A 20,179-nucleotide genomic window follows, 5' to 3' on the forward strand; every position below is an offset into this window, starting at 1 on the left:
GCACCCCCACCGAGACGCCGGCACATCTCGAGTCCGCTAGCAGCGCCCGCAGGACGCGTCCCCCCAAGACAGCCCGTCCGAAAGGGCTTCACACACACACACCCCCCCCCCCGCCCAAACGTCATCAGCCCGCACCCCCAGGAGCCAAAGTGCAAAGCTGCACCCTGGGGCCTGGGGGCGGGCAGGCGGCGCGCGCCGTCCAATCACGGGCCGCCGGGCGGAGAAGGCCCGCCTCCCCGCGGCCCAATCACGGCGCGGCGGGAGATCGACGCGCGGCTCCGCCAATCCGCGCGGAGGCGCGAAGGGCCCGCCGGGAGCGGGGGCCGGGCCAACATGGCCGCCTGGGTGCGATCCGGGTGAGGCTGCCGTTGCCGGCCGCTCGCGCGCCGCCGCCGCCGCCGCCCCGTCATGCTGGTGCACTTCTTGCGGGTGGGGATTCGGGGGGGCTGCGCCCCAGGCCGGCCGCTGCACGCCCTCCGTCTCCAGACGTTCTCGGCCGTCAGGTAAAAGAGGGGGCGAAGGAGGTCCCGGGCGCAGGGGACTCCGGCCCGGCCCGGCCCGGCCCGGCCGGCGCGCGCGGGGCCCGCCGGGACCTGGAGTCCGGGCTCGCGCGGGGCCCGGTGGACGTGCCGGCGGCCGGCCGCGCTCGGGTGTCCCTCCCCGGGGCTCTGGTCTCAGCTCTTGACAGCCCCGTGCCAGGTGCGGCCGCAGGTGCCCGCGCCCGCGCCTGGGTCGTGCTCCCGCCAGGGGGCGCTGTGCCGCGCGCGCGGGCCGGGCCGCCCGTGACGTCACCAGTCGGGGGGCCGCCCCGCCCCGCCCCGCCCCGCCCGCGAGTCCCCGCTGAATTAAAAAGGGTCCCCACCCCGGGACACTTCCAGCGGCGAGAGTCAGCCCAGTAACTTGTACACACGTGTGTGTTTTCTTTTTTCTTTTTTTTGCTCTTTTTTTTTTTTTTTTTTTGCCTTTTTGGGTCCCACCCGGCGATGCTCAGGGGTTCCTCCTGGCTCTGCACTCAGGAATTACTCCTGGCCGTGCTTGGGGGACCCTATGGGATGCTGGGAATCGAATCGAATCCCCCCCACCCCCCGCTGTGCTATTGCTCCAGCCCCACGTGTGTGCTTTGGGGGGTCCCCAGAGAGGGACGGGGAAGGAGGTGAGAAGGACACGGATAGCATCCAGGAAAAGCCCGCCCCCCCCAGTATCGAAAGGGTCCCCCCCAGTATCAGTGTTTTCAGGAGCTGGGGGCTGCCCCCCACCCCCACGTCCAGGCGGGAGGAAGGTTCGCTGGGCCTGCCGGATGCGGCCCCCGGTGCCCTGGACCAGCCTCTGAGGGCTGGAGGGGAGGAAGCCGACCTCGCCCGCGGCCAGACTCTTGTTGAGATGCAGTTCGCAGTTCTCGGCGGTGGCCAGGCCCTCCAGACTGAGTGCAGGAGATGGCAGAGGCTGGAAAGTGGCCACGGTGAATTATTTAAAGGTTCAAAAACGGTCCCTGGGAAAGAGAGCCCTGGTATTAAGCCCAAGAGAACCCCGGGAGAAGGCATAGGCAAGTATTTATCTCTTCGTCAGTGCAGTGTTTTTTCCCGTCACAGCACAATAGATCGTGAAATGAGCTTCGTGCGTAGGGGCCGTCTCAGAGCGGATACAGGGGCCTGATGGGCTGCAGAGATAGTGCGGCCTGTAGGGTGTTGGCCTTCCTTGCACACGGCCAGCCCGGTTCCATCCCCAGCGAGGCCTAGAGTGCCCCGAGCCCCGCCAGAAGTGGTCCTTGAGCGCAGAGCCAGGAGTAGCCCTTAACACTGCGGGGTGTGGCCCAAAAACCCGAAAATAAATCAGAAGAATGAAAGTGGGCATAGGGACCAGAGAGGTAACGCAAGGCTGCCTGCGTTCCACGTGGCCGACCCTGGTCCCTGAGCACCACTAAGGGTGGCCCACTCCTGGCAGATAACAGTGAGGATGTGAATGGAATAGAGAAGCCGGAGGGGAGGGTGAGAACTCCCCATACAGAGGCTTGAAACTGCCCCCCTGAAACTCTTAGTAGCATGTAGCACTGTCCTCCCGTTGTTCGTCGAGTTGCTCGAGCGGGCCCAGTAACATCTCCATCGTGAGGCTTGTTATACTGTGTTTGGCAACATATCGAATACGTCACAGGGAGCTTGCCGGGCTCTGCCGTGCGGGCGAGATACTCTCGGTAGCTTTCCGGGCTCTCCGAGAGGGGCGGAGGAATCGAACTCGGGTCGTTGGCCATGTTGGCTGCGTGCAAGGCAAACGCCCTACCGCTGTGCTATCGCTCCAGCCCGAAATTCTTAGTATTCTTAAGTAAATAAAGTCAATAAGTGAAGTCAATGAAATAAAGTCAATTAAACAGGTAAAAATAAGCTGAAAGTAAGTATAGGGGCCGGAGAGAGAGTAAAGCAGATAAGGTGCTTGCCTGGCACGTAGCCAACCTGGGTTCGATCCCTGACAGCACCCCACCAGGCGTGGTCCCTGAGCACAGAGCCAGGAGTCAGCCCGGAGCACGGCCAGGACAGCTCTGAAGCCAATAGCAGTCTGTGAAGGCCGGGCGGGGAGAGGCGCCGAGGCTGCCCCTGCACTGTGGGTGCTGGAGGCCAGGTGGTCTGCTGTTGCAAGGGGCCTGGGGCACAGCCAGGAGTAGACCCCGAACACTGCTAGGTGTGGCCCCACTGACGAGCCGAAAGTAGGTTCAGTGGCGCTCAGGACGTCGGGAAAGTGTTGTTTGTGGAGCATCCCTGCCCGGGTAGCAACAGGCAACGGGAAAAGTCTCGTTTCCCGTTGCCTCGGGAATTCTGAGCCTGGGCACCCGCCGCCGCCGCGGGTCAGGTCGGAGCATCCTGCGTCTCTAATGATGCACTCAGCCAACAAACCGGCAGTTGCCGGATTTGCGTGTGTCCCGGAGCTCTGCTAAGTGCTGGGCTACCCGGACTTGCTGCCCTCCCGAGCACCCTGGGCCCTGCTGGGGAGGTGCTGCGGTCGCCAGGGGCGGGACTGCGGGAGGATGAGATTGCATTCATAGTGGGGACATTGAGGCACAGCAGAAAACCGGCCCTCGGGTGGGTGGCGCTTGGGCTTGGGAAGGCTGCTGAGGGGCGGGCGGGACACGTGTGCCCCCAGGAGGTGGGGGGTGTGGGACGAGGCCTGCTGCCTCCCAGGGAGCCCCTTGTGCCTCAGGCCCCCCCATCCCCACCAGCCCTGCTGTCTCCCGCCCGCTGTGCAGACCCCAGCCCGGGGCTCAGCGGGAACCGAGGCACTCACCTTGCAGCCTGGCCAGCCGGCCGGCCGGCACATCACAACCCTGGGCGCCACCAGGTGGCCCCAAAGGCCCCGATGGATGAATGAATGAATAATCTGAAATTCGGAGGGTGATGCCCAGAGGGCCAGAGAGGGCAGCACCAGCATGGGGCCCCCAAAGAGGCGCACTGGGGGACTGAAAAGAGTGAGTGCAGAGCCGGGCTCAGAGGACGTGGGCCAGGCCCAGCTTGGCGCCCAGTGCTCTCAGCTGCAGGGCGAGAGTGACAGGCCTTGGCGTCCCGTGGACACAAGGCCCAGACGCCTTGACCGTTGTCTCGGAGGCGGGATCATGCGCAGAGCAGAAGCAGGGTCGGTGCTCCCCCCTTGTAGGGGGTGGAGGGGAGGCCCTGTGTCCCCGGGGGGCAGGACGTGTGTTTCAGGCCCGCTGACAGGCAATGACTGGCCGCCAGCATGGGGTCTCCCCGCAGAGGGGGGGCCCGCCCAGGCTCAGCCCCGCGTGCTCTCTCCCACAGGTGCCCGGATGGCGGCCCCGGCTCCCACCTGCTCAAGGCCGCGGCCCACCTGCGCGCCCGGCTCCCTGCCCGCCCACCCTGCCGCAGCCCTGGGGCCTGGCGCTGGCTGGGGACGCTGCTGCTTGGCCCCGTGTTGCTGCCCGGGGCCCCGCGGCTCTACCTGGTGGCTCGCTGCGAGGCCGACGAGGCCCCCCGGGCCTCTCCCAGACCCCGCGTGGCCGAGCCCCGCTTCAACTGGAGGCTCTTCTGGCAGTTTCTGCGCCCCCACCTGGTCCTCCTGGGGGCGGCCGTCCTGGTGAGACCCCCCCCACCGCCCCTCCGGGTGGGGGAGCCGCGTGGGGCCGGGTCCCGCCTGGGAGGGGACCCGGGGCGGGGGGCGAGGGCCGGCGGGCTCCCCCTGAGCGGCGTCCCCTGCAGATGGCCCTGGGCGCGGCGCTCATCAACGTGCAGATCCCCCTGCTCCTGGGCCAGCTGGTGGAGATCGTGGCCAAGTACACACGGGAGCAGGCGGGCAGCTTCCGGGCCGAGTCCCGCAGCCTCAGCGCCCAGCTGCTCCTGCTCTATGGCCTCCAGGTAGGGGCGGGCCGGGGCTCGGGGACCCCCCTGCCCCCCGCCGCCGCCACCGCCGCCGCTGAGAGTCCGGCCTCCCCCAGGGCCTGCTGACCTTCGGCTACCTGGCCCTGCTGTCGCGCATGGGCGAGCGCATGGCCGTGGACATGCGGGGCAGTCTCTTCGGCAGCCTGCTACGGTACGGGGGCACCAGCGCGGAGACACGGGGGAGGGGGGGGGGGGAGGCCCCTCCCCCGGAGCTCACACCCGCCCTTACCCCCAGGCAGGACATTGCTTTCTTCGACGCTAAGAAGACCGGGCAGCTGGTGAGCCGCCTGGCCACTGACGTGCAGGAATTTAAATCCTCCTTTAAGCTGGTCATCTCCCAGGTCAGTGCCCACGCGCCCCACCTGCCCCCCAGGGGCCCAGGCGGTGGCCTCACCCTGGCCCCTGCCCTCCCGGGTGAGGGCGCGGTGTTCCGGCTGGGAGGTCCGCGGCGCGCCCAAGGTCAGGACGGGCTGTTTCTCCCCGGGCCGCGGCGGGCCGCCTGCCAGCAGCAGCACAGTGCCCGCCCGCCGCCCGCCTGCCCCCGGGCCTGGTGCTGCTGACCCTGTCCCCGGGCGCCCCCAGCCCCTGCCCGCGCTACCCGGGTGCGGCGTGGGCTGGCCCCTGGCCGGGACGGGGCACGGACGCCCCCACGCCCGCCTTCCCTCCCTCCCTCCCGTCCCCAGGGGCTGCGGAGCTGCACGCAGGTGCTGGGCTGCCTGGTGACCCTGTCCATGCTGTCCCCGCGCCTCACGCTGCTGCTGATGGTGGCCACGCCGGCCCTCATGGGCGCCGGCACGCTGATGGGCTCCGCGCTCCGCAAGCTGTCGCGCCAGAGTCAGGAGCAGGTAGGGGGGCCGCCCCCCCACCCCCGCGGCGCTGCCGCCCCTGCCCGCCCTCCCCGCCCGCCCGGCGTCCAGCCCCTCACTGCCCGCCCCCCACTGCCCCACAGATCGCCCGGGCCACGGGGGTGGCCGACGAGGCCCTGGGCAACGTGCGGACGGTGCGGGCCTTCGCCATGGAGCCGTGGGAAGAGGCGTGAGTGGGGCCATGCGGGCACCGAGCAGGGGGCGCCCCCGCCCTGCGCCCGGGCTGAGCCTGGCCTGTCTCCGCAGGCGCTATGGGGATGAGCTGGAGGCCGCCTGCTGCAAGGCCGAGGCCCTGGGCCGGGGCATCGCCTTGTTCCAAGGCCTCTCCAACGTCGCCTTCAACTGTGAGTGCCTGTGAGGGGCCGGGGGCTGCAGCGGGACCCCCACCGCCCCGGGGCCGCCCTCAGCCCCACCTGGTCCCCGCAGGCATGGTCCTGGGCACCCTCTTCGTCGGGGGCTCCCTCGTGGCTGGGCAGCAGCTCAGAGGAGGCGACCTCATGTCCTTCCTGGTGGCCTCCCAGACTGTGCAGAGGTGAGTGTGGCCCCAGACTGTGCAGGGGTGAGTGTGGCCCCAAACTGTGCAGGGGTGAGTGTGGCCCCAAACTGTGCAGGGGTGAGTGTGACCCCAGACTGTGCAGGGGTGAGTGTGGCCCAGACTGTGCAGGGGTGAGTGTGGCCCCAAACTGTGCAGGGGTGAGTGTGGCCCCAGACTGTGCAGGGGTGAGTGTGGCCCAGACTGTGCAGGGGTGAGAGTGGCCCAGACTGTGCAGGGGTGAGAGTGGCCCAGACTGTGCAGGGGTGAGAGTGGCCCAGACTGTGCAGGGGTGAGAGTGGCCCAGACTGTGCAGGGGTGAGTGTGGCCCAGACTGTGCAGGGGTGAGTGTGGCCCAGACTGTGCAGGGGTGAGAGTGGCCCAGACTGTGCAGGGGTGAGAGTGGCCCAGACTGTGCAGGGGTGAGAGTGGCCCAGACTGTGCAGGGGTGAGTGTGACCCCCAGACTGTGCAGGGTGAGTGTGGCCCAGACTGTGCAGGGGTGAGTGTGACCCCCAGACTGTGCAGGGGTGAGAGTGGCCCAGACTGTGCAGGGTGAGTGTGGCCCAGACTGTGCAGGGGTGAGTGTGACCCCCAGACTGTGCAGGGGTGAGTGTGACCCCAGACTGTGCAGGGGTGAGTGTGGCCCAGACTGTGCAGGGGTGAGTGTGACCCCAGACTGTGCAGGGGTGAGTGTGGCCCAGACTGTGCAGGGGTGAGAGTGGCCCAGACTGTGCAGGGTGAGTGTGGCCCAGACTGTGCAGGGGTGAGTGTGACCCCCAGACTGTGCAGGGGTGAGAGTGGCCCAGACTGTGCAGGGTGAGTGTGGCCCAGACTGTGCAGGGGTGAGTGTGACCCCCAGACTGTGCAGGGGTGAGTGTGACCCCAGACTGTGCAGGGGTGAGTGTGGCCCAGACTGTGCAGGGGTGAGAGTGGCCCAGACTGTGCAGGGTGAGTGTGACCCAGACTGTGCAGGGGTGAGTGTGACCCCCAGACTGTGCAGGGGTGAGAGTGGCCCAGACTGTGCAGGGTGAGTGTGGCCCAGACTGTGCAGGAGTGAGTGTGACCCCCAGACTGTGCAGGGGTGAGTGTGGCCCAGACTGTGCAGGGGTGAGTGTGGCCCAGACTGTGCAGGGGTGAGTGTGGCCCAGACTGTGCAGGGGTGAGTGTGGCCCAGACTGTGCAGGGGTGAGAGTGGCCCCAGACTGTGCAGGGGTGAGAGTGGCCCCAGACTGTGCAGGGGTGAGTGTGGCCCAGACTGTGCAGGGGTGAGAGTGGCCCAGACTGTGCAGGGGTGAGAGTGGCCCCAGACTGTGCAGGGGTGAGAGTGGCCCCAGACTGTGCAGGGGTGAGAGTGGCCCCAGACTGTGCAGGGGTGAGAGTGGCCCCAGACTGTGCAGGGGTGAGAGTGGCCCCAGACCGCATGTCCTTTGGAATGACACGGGGTGGGGTGACACTCGCTCATTGGCGCTGTCTCGGGTTTGGGTTTCTGGGTGCTGGCAGTGGACCTGAGGCCCCTCCCCAGGTAGGGTCACTGCTGCACGGCCTTTGTGATGGCAGCTGGGGACACTGGCGAATGACCACGTCTCGGGTCCCACACCCTTGCCACCTTCTGTCGGACCCTCTCCCACCTGTTGCTCCTGCCCCCCTCTTCCCCTCCTGATTCTGAGTCAGATACTTGGTGGACCCCGAGGACCTGTGTTTCTGGGCCACTCTGTGCCTCAGCTCCTCCATAGCTGGTGGGATGCCTGGGGGAGGCGGCCCCCAGCCCGGGCCTCTCCCTGGCCCCTCACTGCCCACCTGCTGGAGTTTTCCTGTCTGAGGTGGGCTGGGGCGGGCCCTCGCAGTCGCCAGGCCAACACTCGGGGGGGTGGCGTCTGTGGCAGTGCCCCAGCTCGGGGCAGAGGAGGCCTCCCACCCCCGGCCCCAGGGCTCGGCCGCCTCTGCCCCCCTCTGCAGGGGTCAGCTGCTCGCCCAGAAGGCCCTGCCCCCGCAGCAGCACCCAGGCCGGTGACTAAGCCACGGTGACTCACCTCCGCAGGGTGCCAGCCGGACCCACTGTCTAGACGGGCAGCAGCCCACGCCAGGGCTCTGGGCTTGGGGGAGGGGGGTCCCTGGGTCACCCTGGCCCCCAGCTTTCCCGGCCAGTTTCGTCCCCAGCCCGGGTCACCCGCGGGGCTGGGACGGGGCCTGGGACAGGCCCTCAGCTCTGCTCTTGGGGCATCTTGGGAGTCTGGCCCTCAGCTGGGGTCCGGGGGCCCCAGCCCGTCGTAGCCCTCGCGGTGCCTGCTTGGCGGCACTGCTCCCCTTTCCACGGCCCCCACACCCGCCCGTGGTGCCGCAGGAAGACCCCCAGGAGCAGAGGGTCCCCAAGGTGGGAGCCCCTTCCTCCCCCCCGCTGGACTCACCACCCCCACCCCCGAGCACCTGGGCCTGCTGCTGGCAGGACCTCGGCCATAGACCATGTCAGCACCCGCCCTGTGAGCGCTCTCCCCGTCAAGGTCATTCTAGACCCTTCCGGAGGGCAGACCCACCTGGGGTGAGCTCTGGGGTGCCCCGCCCGCGTCAGCCCCCCTCTCCCCACGCAGGTCCATGGCCAACCTCTCCGTCCTCTTCGGGCAGGTGAGCAAGCAGGGGCTGGGGAGGGAGGGGGGTCTGCAGGCCCCACCCCCACCCCCGCCCCTCACAGACTGTGCGCGCTCTTGCAGGTGGTCCGGGGGCTCAGTGCCGGCGCCCGCGTCTTTGAGTACATGACGCTGCAGCCTCTCATCCCCCTCTCAGGGGGCCACTGCGTCCCCCGGGGCCAGCTACAGGGTGCCATCTCCTTCCAGGACGTTTCCTTCAGGTGGGTCCTGCGGGGGGTGCGGGTGCGGGTGGGCGCGGGGGTGGCCCTCCCTGATGGAGCCTTGCCCCCCGCAGCTACCCCTGCCGGCCTGGCTTCCCGGTGCTCCAGGACTTCTCCCTCTCGCTGCCTCCGGGCAAGACGGTGGCCCTGGTGGGCCAGTCCGGGGGAGGTGAGTGCCTGCCCCGGGGGGCTGGCGGAGGGGCGCCCCCAGCACCTGGGAGTGTGTAACCCTCCCTGCCCGGCCTCTCCCCAGGGAAGAGCACGGTCGCCGCGCTGCTGGAGCGCTTCTACGACCCCACGGCCGGCCGGGTGATGCTGGACGGCTGGGACCTGCGTGTCCTCGACCCCTCCTGGCTGCGGGGCCAGGCTATTGGCTTCATCAGCCAGGTGCGGGGGCCCTGACATGCCCTCCCCACCCTGCTCCCGGCCCCTGACGGGTGCCTGTCCGTGCTGCTGGCGGAAGTGGTCGTAGGGTCCCGGTTGCCCTGGGGGACCCCTGGAGGTGCTGGGGGCTGCCCGAAGCCCACCCAAAGTCCCCCCTGCCTGCTGCTCAGGGGGTGCTGCTCGCGGGCGTCTGGGTCCTGTGTCGGGGAGACCAGCTCTGCCCGGGGCCGGCAGGCAGGGGCAGGAGCAATGTAGCCCCCTGTCTCTCAGGGGCCCTCTAGGGTGGGCCCCCGCCCCCGTGCCCCCGGGGCTCAGGCAGCCCGTGCCCCGCACCCCCAGGAGCCGGTCCTGTTCGGCACCACCATCATGGAGAACATCCGCTTTGGGAAGCCGGACGCCACGGACGAGGAGGTGTACGCGGCTGCCCGCGAGGCCAATGCCCACGAGTTCATCCTCAGCTTCCCGGATGGCTACAGCACTGTTGTGGGTGAGCGCGGCCCCTGCCCCTCGCTGGCCCCCAGGGGCCCGTCCAGGCCCTTCCCAACTCCTCACGTCTCCTCTTGCTGCGCTCGTTGGCGCGGGCCCGAAGCCCCGGCCGCCTCGGGGGTTGTGCCGCTCAGTGGTCTCAGCCTGATTGCAGGACCTTCGGCGTCACGAAGGGGCCGTGGCACCTGGCCCAGGCGCCATGCAGCTGCCCCAGGTCAGGCTTTGCACATGGCCCTCGGGCGCCGGGGTGGCCCTCTGCCCCTCAGGCCACCGCCCTGTCATCCACTCTGGCACCTGGGCTCCGCGTTCCGGTGCCGCTTCCCTGCCCCGTCAGACCCAAAGGCTCGGGGCGGCCCCACGGGCCCGGGCCCTCTGTGGTGACCCCGGGCACACTCTGTGGTCCCCCGCCCTCCATGCCCGCAGGTGAGCGGGGCGCCACGCTGTCTGGGGGCCAGAAGCAGCGCCTGGCCATTGCCCGCGCCCTCATCAAGCAGCCTGCGGTGCTGATCCTGGATGAGGCCACCAGCGCGCTGGACACCGAGTCGGAGCGGGTAGTGCAGGACGCCCTGGACCGCGCCAGCGCCGGCCGCACCGTGCTGGTCATCGCGCACCGGCTCAGCACCATCCGCGGGGCCCACCGCATCGTGGTCATGGCGCACGGCCGCGTCTGTGAGGTACGGGCGCATCTCCGAGAGACGCTCAGACGGGGGCGTCCAGGGTGGGCACGGCAGGACCCCGGGGGCCGTGGGGACGGGCTGCTGGGGCGGGGGCCTGGTCTCCGGGGTCCGGGTGACAAGCGCCTCCCACGTCCCCCCCCAGGTGGGCACCCACGAAGAGCTTCTGAAGAAGGGCGGGCTCTACGCGGACCTTGTCCGCAGACAGGCCCTGGACACCCCGCCCCCCGTCTCCCCCCACGACGCCGGGGACCCCCGCCCCGAGTCCTGAGCGCGGCTGGGGCTGAGCCTGAGGCTTCTCCCTGGACACGGAAGCCGGCCACCGCTGGCCAGGGGAGCCCCAGAGCCGCAGCGTGTGCCGACGGGGGGTCTGCAGGGGCACAGGCCTGAGTGTGGCCAGTGCTGACGAGGCCTTGAAGCCACTCCTGGACTCAGCTCCTGCGTGTTGGCCCCGTGGCCGCCCTGGCCCGTGCCAGACACCTGCCGCTCTGGGCTCTGCCAGGCCCACCCAGGTGGACACCTGAGTCGCAGCTAATCCGACTTGCGCAAGGAGGCCGTGGCCATCGCCCGCAGACGGAGCACCTGAGGCTGCATGCACCCAGAAGCGGGGGCCGGCCCTGAGGATCAGAGGCGCAATCTCAGAGGCTCCCTGAGGCGGTGTCCCTGGTCAGCACAGGCTTGCTCCAGCCAAGCCCTGCCCCGCGCCCTACCGCTTCTGTGCTCCCATGGCCCATCCCACTTGGGTTCTGATCCAGAACTTTTCCCCCCATCGACCACGTCCAGAACAAGGACTGTCTGCTGACTCCGATGTCAGCCGCGTGCCAGAACCGCAGCCTGGGGCACAGGCCCCAGAGCCAGGCCTGGGTTCAGGACCGGGTTCAGGACCGGGGTGCTCAGCTGCTCCAGAGACCAAGGGCCTGGGCTCCGTCATGGCCACCACTGCCAAAAGCCAAGCGCAGGGCCAGCTCTGGGCCTCGGCTGTTCACTGCACACCTCCCCCGGGGAAGCCGGCCTGGCCTGGCACCTGGGTGTGAGCCCAGCCCCTCCCCCAGGCTGCCTCCGGCAGCCCCATGCCCAGGAAAGCCACCACGAGCCACGAGCCAGGCCCGTCCATCCGGTGCTTGACCGCCTGGCACTGCGGCCCGTGACGGGCCCTGAGCCCGGCGGCACCTAATCTCCAAAGCTCCTTTGAGGAGTTTGAACAGGATGATCTGTGTCTGGTACTGAGCCCTTGCGGCTCTCACCTGGAAGCCAGGTGGGCGGCCCCAATAAACCACATCCGTCCAGCCTCGCTCCGGAATGCTACTTACAGAAGCCGCGGGCCCCTGGGCGCCTCTCACGCATTCACAGGGCCAAAACACTCTTGCTCGTTGTGTCGGCGGGAGCGAAGATGGGAGGGCCTGGGGCCCCAGGCGGATGCTGGCGCTCTGCCCTGCTCCTCGTCCCCCCGTGCTCCTTGGCCCCTTGGCCCTTGACCCCACGTGCCCTCAGGTGGGCTGCCCAGCCAGGAGGCCCCCTCTAAGGAGCACAGTGCTCTTGTTCAGGGCTCTCACTGGCGGTGCTCAGAGCTTACTCCAGGCTTGGTGCTCAGGGGTCACTCCTGGCGGTGTTGCGGGATCCCATAGGGTGCTGGGGATCGAATCTGCGTCGTCCACGTGTGAGGCCGGTGCCCTGCCTCCTGCACACTCCGGCCCTTCAAGGCCCGTGCCTTGTAGCCATCAGGGGTGCTAGAGCTGTGTCACCCCATGCCCACCTGCCACCACCCTGCGTCTGTTCCTGGCGTCTGTGTCTGCAGCCCTGACCGGGCCCCCACCCCATCCTGGGCCATATCCCATGTAATGGGGACAGGGCGGTTCCCGCTGCCAAGCACGGGGGTGACCCGAAAGGCCTCCTTGGGAAGGTCAGGTCCCAGCGCCCGTGACACCTGGGCACGGGCCCCGGGTCTGAAGGCCTGGCCAGGCTGTGGCGCCCAGGAAGAGGAGGCGGCCGCGGTCACTCCCCACCTCCTGCAGCCTGGTCCGGGGCCAGTTCTGCAGAGCCCTGATCCAGGAGCAGCCGGGGAAGAAGGGGCCGGCCAAGGGTCAGCTGCTGACCTCAGGGCCTGAAGCAGCCGCACAGGACCCCCGCTCCGCCCGGCTCCCTTGGCCCTCGCCCGGCCCTGCAGGGCTGCGGTTTCCTGCTGGCGCCTCTGCCTGCTCGCCCACGGCCCCCCTCACCGCACTAATGGCTCAGCCTGGGGCCCCAGGGACTCCCCCGCTGCCCCCCCCCACAGCTCTGGCCCCCCGGCCCCCAGGATGCTGAAACCCAATCCTCTGCGGCAGCAGCTCGGTTCACTCCGGGCAGCGCTGCCTCCAGCACAGACGTCCTGCAGGCCAGCAGGGAGCAGCTGCCGAGCCCCGGCCCGCTGCCCCCAGAGGGCCCGGCGGACCCCCACCCGTCGCCTCCCCTCCGGCCAGGCCAGTGCCATCCGCCTCCCGGTCCCGGCTCCTCTCCGCTTCTTGCGCGCGCGGTCACCCGGCCCGGAGACCCTCGTCCCGTCCCCCACGTCCTGCGGGTGCTGCGCGTGTCCGCCTCCCCGCCAGCTCCCCGGCCGTGGCATGAAGCCCCCCGCGGCCCTGGAGGAGGCGCGGCGGCGCCGGGCGTCGGACATCCGCGTGTTCGCCAGCAGCTGCACCCTGCACGGGCTGGCGCACGTCTTCGGGCCGGGGTCCGCGACGCCGCGCCGCGCGCTCTGGGCGGGGGCCGTGCTGCTGGCGCTGGGCGCCTTCCTCTTCCAGGTGGTGGGCCGCGTGCGCTACTACGGGGAGTTCCACCACAAGACGGCCCTGGACGAGCGCGAGAGCCACCGGCTGACCTTCCCCGCGGTGACCCTGTGCAACGTGAACGCGCTGCGCCGCTCCCGCCTCACGCCCAACGACCTGCACTGGGCCGGGCCCGCGCTGCTGGGCCTGCACGCCGCGCACCACGCCGCCTTCCTGCGCGCCCTGGGCCGCCCGCCCGCGCCCCCCGGCTTCATGCCCAGCCCCACCTTCGACGTGGGCCGCCTGTACGCGCGCGCCGGCCACGCCCTGGAGGACATGCTGCTGGACTGTCGCTTCCGCGGCCGCCCGTGCGGGCCCGAGAACTTCACGGCGGTGAGATCCCGGCCTGGCCACCCTGGGGGTCCCGCCTGCCCGGCGCACCCCCTGCGAACCCCAACCCTGCCTCCTGCTCAGCCCAGAGGCCACCGTCCTCCGGGGATCCCCTTGGCACCACCCAGGCCCACGACAGGGGCCCAGAACACACTCCCGGCCCCCACCCAGCCCAGCTCCGCTGTGGAGACCCCTCCCTGCCAGTGGGGGACTGTCATTCCCTCCGTCCCTCTGCCCCCATCTCCAGACGCTCCTGGAGAGGACAAGTGAAGGGGCCCCGGGCGCGTCCTACAGGTGGGTGGGGGGCACAGGGCGGTAAGTTCTGGGGCAAGCACACAGGACAGAGGCAGGGGCGCCCCACCCCGTGCTGCTGGGGGGAGCAGGCTGGCATCCCGTCCCCCCCCCCAGATCTTCACGCGGATGGGGCAGTGCTACACCTTCAACTCCGGCACCAACGGGGCCGAGCTGCTGACCACGCCCCAGAGCGGGGCAGGCAACGGGCTGGAGGTGATGCTGGACGTTCAGCAGGACGAGTACCTGCCCGTGTGGAAGGACACGGGTACGGCCCGGCCGCACAGGCCAGTCTCGGGCACTGGACGGAGACACCAAAGGCCGGGGAGGCCGGGGCGGGACCATCTTCAGAGGGGCCGCACTTAAGCGCGTGGCCGCCCAGGGATGGGTCTCGCCCTGACTCGGGGCCTGCCCCCCGCAGAGGAGACCCCGTTTGAGGTGGGGATCCGAGTGCAGATCCACAGCCAGGAGGAACCCCCGGTCATCGACCAGCTGGGCTTCGGGGCAGCCCCAGGCTACCAGACTTTTGTGTCTTGCCAGCAACAGCAAGTATCCTGGCCGGCAGGACACTGCTCTCAGCTCCTGGCCTGCCCCTACTGTCCCTGCCCCTGACCCCGCCACACCCCTACCATGCTCTGCAGGAGGGACTGAGACTCCTTAACCCACCTCTTCAGCTGAACTTCCTGCCTCCGCCCTGGGGCGACTGCAGCTCAGCCCCTCTGAACCCCGACTTGGAGCAGGACCCTCCCGACGCCCCCAGCCCCAGCCCGGGGCCCAGTCCACCCTATAGTCTGACGGGCTGTCGCCTGGCCTGCGAGGCCCGCTATGTGGCCCGGAAGTGCGGCTGCCGGATGATGCATATGCCGGGTCAGAGTCTGGGGGAACCGCACTGGGGGTGGGTGGGTGGGTGTGTGTATGGGTGTGGGGTTCCCTTGCCTGAAGTAGACTCCTGCACCCCACCCCAGGCAGCGCGCCCGTGTGCAGCCCCCAGCAGTACAAGGATTGTGCCAACCCCGCGCTGGGTAAGGGCCAAGCCCCGCCTCCCCCTCCCCCTCCCCCGTCCGCGGCGCGGCCGCCCCCTGACTCTGCGGCCGGTGACCCTCAGATGCCATGCTGCGCAAGGACGCGTGCGCCTGCCCCAACCCCTGCGCCGTCACGCGCTATGCCAAGGAGCTCTCCATGGTGCGGATCCCCAGCCGGGCCGCCGCGCGCTACCTGGCGCGGAAGTTCAACCGCAGCGAGGCCTACATCGCGTGAGCGGGGGCGCGGGTCGCGGGGGTGCGGGGCGCCGGGGGTCGCGGGGGCTCGTGGCGATCCTGGGCGCCAGGGGACGCGGGGCGCCGAGGGACGCGGGGCGCGGAGGGCTGGGACGGCCGCGCCGCGCAGACATCCTCTGTGCACCTCCTCTCGGCCGCGTTCTCAAGCGCGCACTGCTTCTCTCCGTCCCCACCCCCCACCCGTGTCTTCTGAAGCCCCCTTCCCTGCCGTGAGGTCCCCCGCTAGGGCTTTCCTTGAAAGGAGCCCAGGGAGCCACTGGCTTTCTCGTGGGAGGCCGCATGCAAGGGGACGGACGTTCCCTCCTCTTCCTCCAGGGAGAACGTGCTGGTGTTGGACATCTTCTTCGAGGCCCTCAACTATGAGACGGTGGAGCAGATGAAGGCCTACGAAGTGTCGGAGCTCCTGGGTGGGTGGGTGGGCGTGTACACCCAAGCCGCCCCCCCCCACCCTCCCCCGTGTGCGGGCGCGGGGGCTGAGCTGATGTCTCTGCAGGCGACATCGGGGGGCAGATGGGGCTGTTCATTGGGGCCAGCCTGCTCACCATCCTGGAGATCCTGGACTACCTCTGCGAGGTGGGTCCCCCCCCCCCCCCGCCCCCGGAGAAGGAAGGAAGGAGGCGCAGGGCCAGGCAGGGGGCCTGCACACACCACCTCCTCGCTGTCGCCCTCCCAGGTCTTCCTAGACAGGGTCTTGGGCTACTTCTGGAACCGAAACCGGAGGCGCTCCCAGAGGCACTCCAGCACCAACCTGGTGAGGGCACCTTCTTCCTCCCCTGCCAGCTGCCGCGTGGGCGCCGAGCCCGACTCCCGCCCAGCCCAGGAACCCCTCGTGGTGCCTCCTTCATCCGATTTCTCCTCCCGCAGCTTCAGGAAGGGGCGGGTGGCCCACGCACCCCCGCGGCCCAGCTCACCCTGGACCCCAGGTAAGGGTAAACGGCCCCCGCAGGGCGAGCGAGTCGGCAGTCCTGGTGGGCAGGGACGGGACGCTGGGGCGGCTGTGAGGAAGCCCGGCCAGCCCTGGTTGTGTCTCCCCAGGCCTCCCACCCCGCCCTGCGCCATCGCCAAGACGCTCTCGGCCTCCCACCGCACCTGCTACCTCGTCACGCGCCTCTAGGCTGCGGGGCTCGGCCCAGGCCCTTCCCCGACACCCGCACGCCGTCCTGCACATATCTTTGCCACCTTCACCCCAAATAAAGGTCCTGCATCTGCCTCGGGTGTTGGTCTGACAGTAGCAGAGAACAGTCGCACCCGGGGATGGCCCAGGCCGCCTCCACCCCAGGGCAGCCAGGAGCGAGGGTATGGGCAGGATGTGTGTGGGGCGGAGGGATGAGCTGAGCAGAGCCCTGCGTCATGGGAGGGGGCAGCAGGGGACGCCCCACAAACACGCCCGCCTGCCTTGGAGATGGCGACTCTCACACCTGGGACTCAGCGACAGCATCCCGTCTCCATGGAAACAGCAGAAGGACCGGAGGGCTCCTGGCTCTAGATGCTGGTGGGGGGGGGGGCATACCCCTGACCCCGCCTGCCCATGTGCCCTGCTCTCCTGTCCCCCAAATATAGGGAATGAGAAGTAGAGGCAGGAAGGGGGGCCCGGATCGCCCCCACCTTTGGGCTTCTCGATCCACGGTGCATGTGTGGGAACCAGGAGACCAGGCAGGCACACGGGGGCCCCAGGGGGGCTGTGCCGGGCCCGCCCGCTCCCCCACTTCCGGAGGAACCATCCTGGCCCTCAGCTGCCTGCGTGTGGAGCCGGAGTAGGGCTGCGGGGGTGGCAGACCCCAGGCCGTGCCCCCCACCCCCACCCCAGCCACTGCACACCTTAGCCAGCGTGGGAAAGGAGCCAATTTATGAAATTCAATAAAGTCCGTGGAGGGAGCGAAGGGCCTGCGTGCCGCCCCCCCACCCCCCGCCCACTGCCCAGCACAGCTGGGGCTCGCACCCTGCCCTCCTGGGGGCGGCCGAGAGACCAGGCCCCAGCCTGGCAGCCTGGGCCCCGCGCCTAGGGAGGGCAGAAGTCGGAGAAGTAGGGGTGCTGCAGGGCCTCCTCTGCGGAGATGCGCTGCACCGGGTTGCACTTGAGAAGGTTCTGGAAGGATGAAGAGGGGGGTGGGTCAGAGCCGCAGCCTCCTCCAGCCGCCCACCGTGGGCACCCGGGGCCCCCCGCCCGCTCACCTGCAGCAGGTCCCTGCCCGTGGCATTGAGCTTGGGGACGACGTTCACCAGCGACGCCGTGGCCGGGTACATGGGGTAGGGCTGTGGGGACGGAGGGTCAGACGGGGCCTGGGGGCTGCCAGGCCACGATCTGGGCGAGGCCGGGGGAGGGTCCCGGGGAGGCCCACCTTATAGTCGGGCAGCTTGGTCATGGCGGGCCACTGCTCCTCTGTAGGGGTGCCCAACAGTGTGTCCAGGGGGTCAAGGGTCACTCAGTGGAAGGGGCAAGCGGGGCTGGGACCAGACCGACGGCACGACAGGGAGGGCGTCTGCCCTGCGCACGAGCGACCCGGATCTGATCCCCGGCAGGAGGAGGGGTCCCTGGGTGCAGCCTGGTGTGGCCCCCAAGTCAAAATATAAAAGCAGGGTGGGGGGGCGTCTGCCTTGCACACAGGTGACCTGGGTTCGATTCCCAGCATCCCATAGGGTCCCGGAGCACTGCCAGGAGTGATTCCTGAGTGCAAAGCCAGGAGCAAGCCCTGAGCATCACTGGGTGTGACCCAGAAAGCAAAAAAAAAAAAAAAAAAAAGGGGGCAGGGTTGGGGGGAGGGTCTCTGCTGTCCTGCTGAGATTCCTCACTCCGTCCTCACCCTGACCCGTGGTCACCTCAGACCCACCTGCTCCCCAAGGGGGCTGGGGAAGGGCTTTACCGCCAGCATCAATGACCTTGACCGGAGCCCACCTAGGCCGAGACGGTCAGCGGCGTAAGTCTGAGGCAAGCTGCTCCGGCCCCCTCCCAGGGTCCTCCCGCTGTCCCCCAAGCGTCCACATCCTCTCCCCTAGCCCTGGCCAGGGCACCGCCAGCCGTGGAAGGATATCGGAAGATCCGCTTCAGCTGGTCATCCACGTCATTGCCCGGGAAGAGGGGCCGCCCTGCGTTGGCCAGCTCTGAGGGGACACAGGGGGGTGAGGGAGGACACAGGGGAGAGCCCCGCCTCCCCAGGGACCCCCACATGCCTGCGCCGCCCCAGCGGGTCACCTGCGAAGATGCAGCCGGCTGACCACATGTCAATGGACGTGGAGTACAGCTTAGCCCCGAAGAGTACATCCGGCGGGCGGTACCACAGTGTGACCACCTGCAGAACACGCCACCCCCCCCGCCCGGCAACGCCCCACTTAGAGGCTGGGGGGAGGCGCTCTGAGGAGGAGGAGCTGAAAGACGTCAGCTGGGGACCCCTCCCTCACACCCACAGCCCTGGCCTGCTCACCTCGGCGGAGTAACAGCGCACGGGGATGCCAAAGGCTCGCGCCAGGCCGAAGTCTGCCAGCTTCAGCTCCCCGTTCTAGGCAGAGATGACAGGGCATGGAGAAGGGCGAATGGAGACAGTGGGGGCAGCGCCCCCCGCCCTCCTCCCCCACAAAGCCGCACCCTGTTGATGAGCAGGTTCTGGGGCTTCAGGTCTCGGTGCAGTACGTTGCGGCTGTGGCAGAACCCCAGGCCCTTGAGCAGCTGGAAGAGGAAGGACTGGGGGGCCCGAGAGAGGGGCCACAGGGGTCACCTCTCCTCTGCCTGGATCAGGGGCCCCGTGGGCTGCTGCCCGGGCCCCCACCAGCCACGAGCAGGCGTGGAGAGTGTGTGTGTGTGGCGGGGGGGGGGGGGGGAGTCTCGAACCACTCCTCTCTGCACCCCCCCCCCACTGCAGTCACCCCGAGATCCCAGGGAGATCGTCGGGGTGGGGCCCGAGGCCTGACACTCCACCCACACCTCGGCGTCCCCGGGCCTCTCACCTTCACGATTTCTGGATCTAGGTCACCATTGCAGCTGTCAAAATACTTCTTCAGGTCCTAAGGGGGTGCGGGGGCGGGGGATGGAGTTGATGCCACCCGGGGTGGGCCCCCCCTGATTCCTTCCAGGCCACTGTCCTCCCCATCCTAGTCACCTGGTCGCAGAACTCAAACACCAGCGTCAGCTTCTTGTCGCTGTGCAGAACGTCATGGAGCCTGGAGAGAAGCAAAGGCCCGGCCAGGTGGGTACCGGGTGGGTGCTAGAGGGCCCCCTTCTCCCCACCCCCCCACCCCCTCCAGCCCCTCTGAACCCTGCCTCCTACACACCTGACGATGTTCTTGTGCTTGAGTTCTTTGAGGAGGCAGATCTCCCGGAGGGCGGAACTGGGCACCCCCTACACAGAGGCGGGCGGGCAGGCCTGGTCACACCACCCCAGCCCACCAGCCTTCGACCCCCCCCCCCCGCCCCCCGCAGCCCCCTGCCCCCACCTACTTCATCATCGTCGTCCAGCCGCACCCGCTTCAGAGCCACGATCTCATGCGTCTCCCGGTTTTTGGCTTTGAACACGGTTCCGTAGGTGCCTTGAGGAGGGGAAGCCAGGGCTGAGGAGCAGGGCGGGGTGCCCCTCCTCACCCCGGGGAGTCCCCCTGGGGATTTTCTGATGCCGAGGGGGAGCAGGGAGGGAAGGGATGCGAGGAGGCGCAGGGCAGCGGGGAGACGCTGCCGCCGCCCGGGTGGGGGCCGGGGTGAGAGGGGGCGCCCTGGCAGGGTCTGGGAAGCGTGAGCCGGGGGTCCGGGCGGGACATGGGGGCGCAGGGGGGCAGCAAGGAGGAACGCCGGGGCTGGACATCTGCAGCGAGGGCTGGGGACGCGGGGAGCGAATGCAGGAAGTGTGAGGTCCGGGGGTCCGCTGGGAGGCCGGGAAGGGGCGTCTGCGGGCAAAGCTAACGTGGCGGGGCGGGTGGTGTCTGCACGGGGGGCTACGCGAGGGCCGGGGTGCAGCCAGTGCTGAGTCGGGGTGCCTGTTGGGTTATTGCTGACGGTCGGGGAGCCAGGGCTGCAAGGGGTACTGAAGGGTCTGCAGAGGTAAGATCTTGCAGGACCATCTCGTGGTCCCATTACCTTCCCCAATCTTCTCCAGTTTTTCGTATTTCTGCATCGCGGCGGCCGCGGGGACCCCTGCGGGCCCTCGGTGCTAAGACTTTGGCCACGGCGTTGCAGAGGAGGCGGTACCCCAGTCCCCAGCCCTGCCCGCCCTCCTGGTCGCGCACGGGCTTCTGGGACTTGTAGTCCAAGGGCCGCCGCCCCTGCCGGGCGCGCCCGGAACTTCAGCCGACGGGACTACAAGCCCCAGGAGGCCGCGGCGCGGCTCTCCGCAGTG

General features: G+C 69.1%; 3 protein-coding genes across 3 annotated transcripts; 2 read left to right on the plus strand and 1 right to left on the minus strand.

Annotated features, from left to right (window-relative positions):
* The first annotated feature begins 251 nt into the window (after positions 1 to 251).
* ABCB8 (ATP binding cassette subfamily B member 8) lies at positions 252 to 11,427 on the plus strand. Its single transcript, XM_056134805.1, has 16 exons — positions 252 to 503; positions 3,780 to 4,074; positions 4,197 to 4,352; positions 4,433 to 4,527; positions 4,612 to 4,717; positions 5,060 to 5,221; positions 5,326 to 5,411; positions 5,489 to 5,586; positions 5,669 to 5,774; positions 8,362 to 8,395; positions 8,482 to 8,618; positions 8,693 to 8,787; positions 8,872 to 9,005; positions 9,342 to 9,489; positions 9,912 to 10,162; positions 10,308 to 11,427. Exons 1-16 carry the CDS (start codon positions 409 to 411, stop codon positions 10,431 to 10,433), a joined length of 2,124 nt encoding a protein of 707 aa, XP_055990780.1. The 5' UTR covers positions 252 to 408; the 3' UTR covers positions 10,434 to 11,427.
* Positions 11,428 to 12,759: 1,332 nt separating this feature from the next.
* On the plus strand, positions 12,760 to 15,975 carry ASIC3 (acid sensing ion channel subunit 3). Its single transcript, XM_056134812.1, has 11 exons — positions 12,760 to 13,296; positions 13,702 to 13,852; positions 14,006 to 14,133; positions 14,259 to 14,451; positions 14,550 to 14,606; positions 14,690 to 14,837; positions 15,177 to 15,268; positions 15,355 to 15,434; positions 15,535 to 15,612; positions 15,726 to 15,784; positions 15,897 to 15,975. Exons 1-11 carry the CDS (start codon positions 12,760 to 12,762, stop codon positions 15,973 to 15,975), a joined length of 1,602 nt encoding a protein of 533 aa, XP_055990787.1.
* A 776-nt stretch (positions 15,976 to 16,751) lies between these two features.
* Positions 16,752 to 20,087, minus strand: CDK5 (cyclin dependent kinase 5). Its single transcript, XM_056134806.1, has 12 exons — positions 19,921 to 20,087; positions 19,291 to 19,379; positions 19,125 to 19,192; positions 18,953 to 19,013; positions 18,801 to 18,857; positions 18,442 to 18,537; positions 18,281 to 18,355; positions 18,052 to 18,148; positions 17,890 to 17,960; positions 17,201 to 17,260; positions 17,034 to 17,114; positions 16,752 to 16,947 (listed from the first exon to the last, which is right to left on the minus strand). Exons 1-12 carry the CDS (start codon positions 19,955 to 19,957, stop codon positions 16,861 to 16,863), a joined length of 879 nt encoding a protein of 292 aa, XP_055990781.1. The 5' UTR covers positions 19,958 to 20,087; the 3' UTR covers positions 16,752 to 16,860.
* Positions 20,088 to 20,179: the final 92 nt, after the last annotated feature.

This window comes from Sorex fumeus, unplaced genomic scaffold (genome assembly GCF_029834395.1).
Source record: "Sorex fumeus unplaced genomic scaffold, SorFum_2.1 ptg000107l, whole genome shotgun sequence".
Lineage (NCBI taxonomy): Eukaryota > Metazoa > Chordata > Mammalia > Eulipotyphla > Soricidae > Sorex > Sorex fumeus.

Bases quoted from the DNA above. Each gene is read 5' to 3' on its own strand.
- ABCB8 (XM_056134805.1), top strand. From the start codon at position 409: ATGCTGGTGCACTTCTTGCGGGTGGGGATTCGGGGGGGCTGCGCCCCA. The intron at 4,718-5,059 runs GTCAGTGCCCAC...TCCCGTCCCCAG, and splicing joins TTAAGCTGGTCATCTCCCAG to GGGCTGCGGAGCTGCACGCA. The intron at 10,163-10,307 runs GTACGGGCGCAT...GTCCCCCCCCAG, and splicing joins CGCACGGCCGCGTCTGTGAG to GTGGGCACCCACGAAGAGCT.
- ASIC3 (XM_056134812.1), top strand. From the start codon at position 12,760: ATGAAGCCCCCCGCGGCCCTGGAGGAGGCGCGGCGGCGCCGGGCGTCG. The intron at 14,134-14,258 runs GTATCCTGGCCG...CCACCTCTTCAG, and splicing joins TGTCTTGCCAGCAACAGCAA to CTGAACTTCCTGCCTCCGCC. The intron at 15,435-15,534 runs GTGGGTCCCCCC...TCGCCCTCCCAG, and splicing joins TCCTGGACTACCTCTGCGAG to GTCTTCCTAGACAGGGTCTT.
- CDK5 (XM_056134806.1), bottom strand. From the start codon at position 19,957: ATGCAGAAATACGAAAAACTGGAGAAGATTGGGGAAG. The intron at 19,193-19,290 runs GTAGGTGGGGGC...GCCTCTGTGTAG, and splicing joins GGCTGGACGACGATGATGAA to GGGGTGCCCAGTTCCGCCCT. The intron at 19,014-19,124 runs GTGTGTAGGAGG...GCTTCTCTCCAG, and splicing joins AAGCACAAGAACATCGTCAG to GCTCCATGACGTTCTGCACA.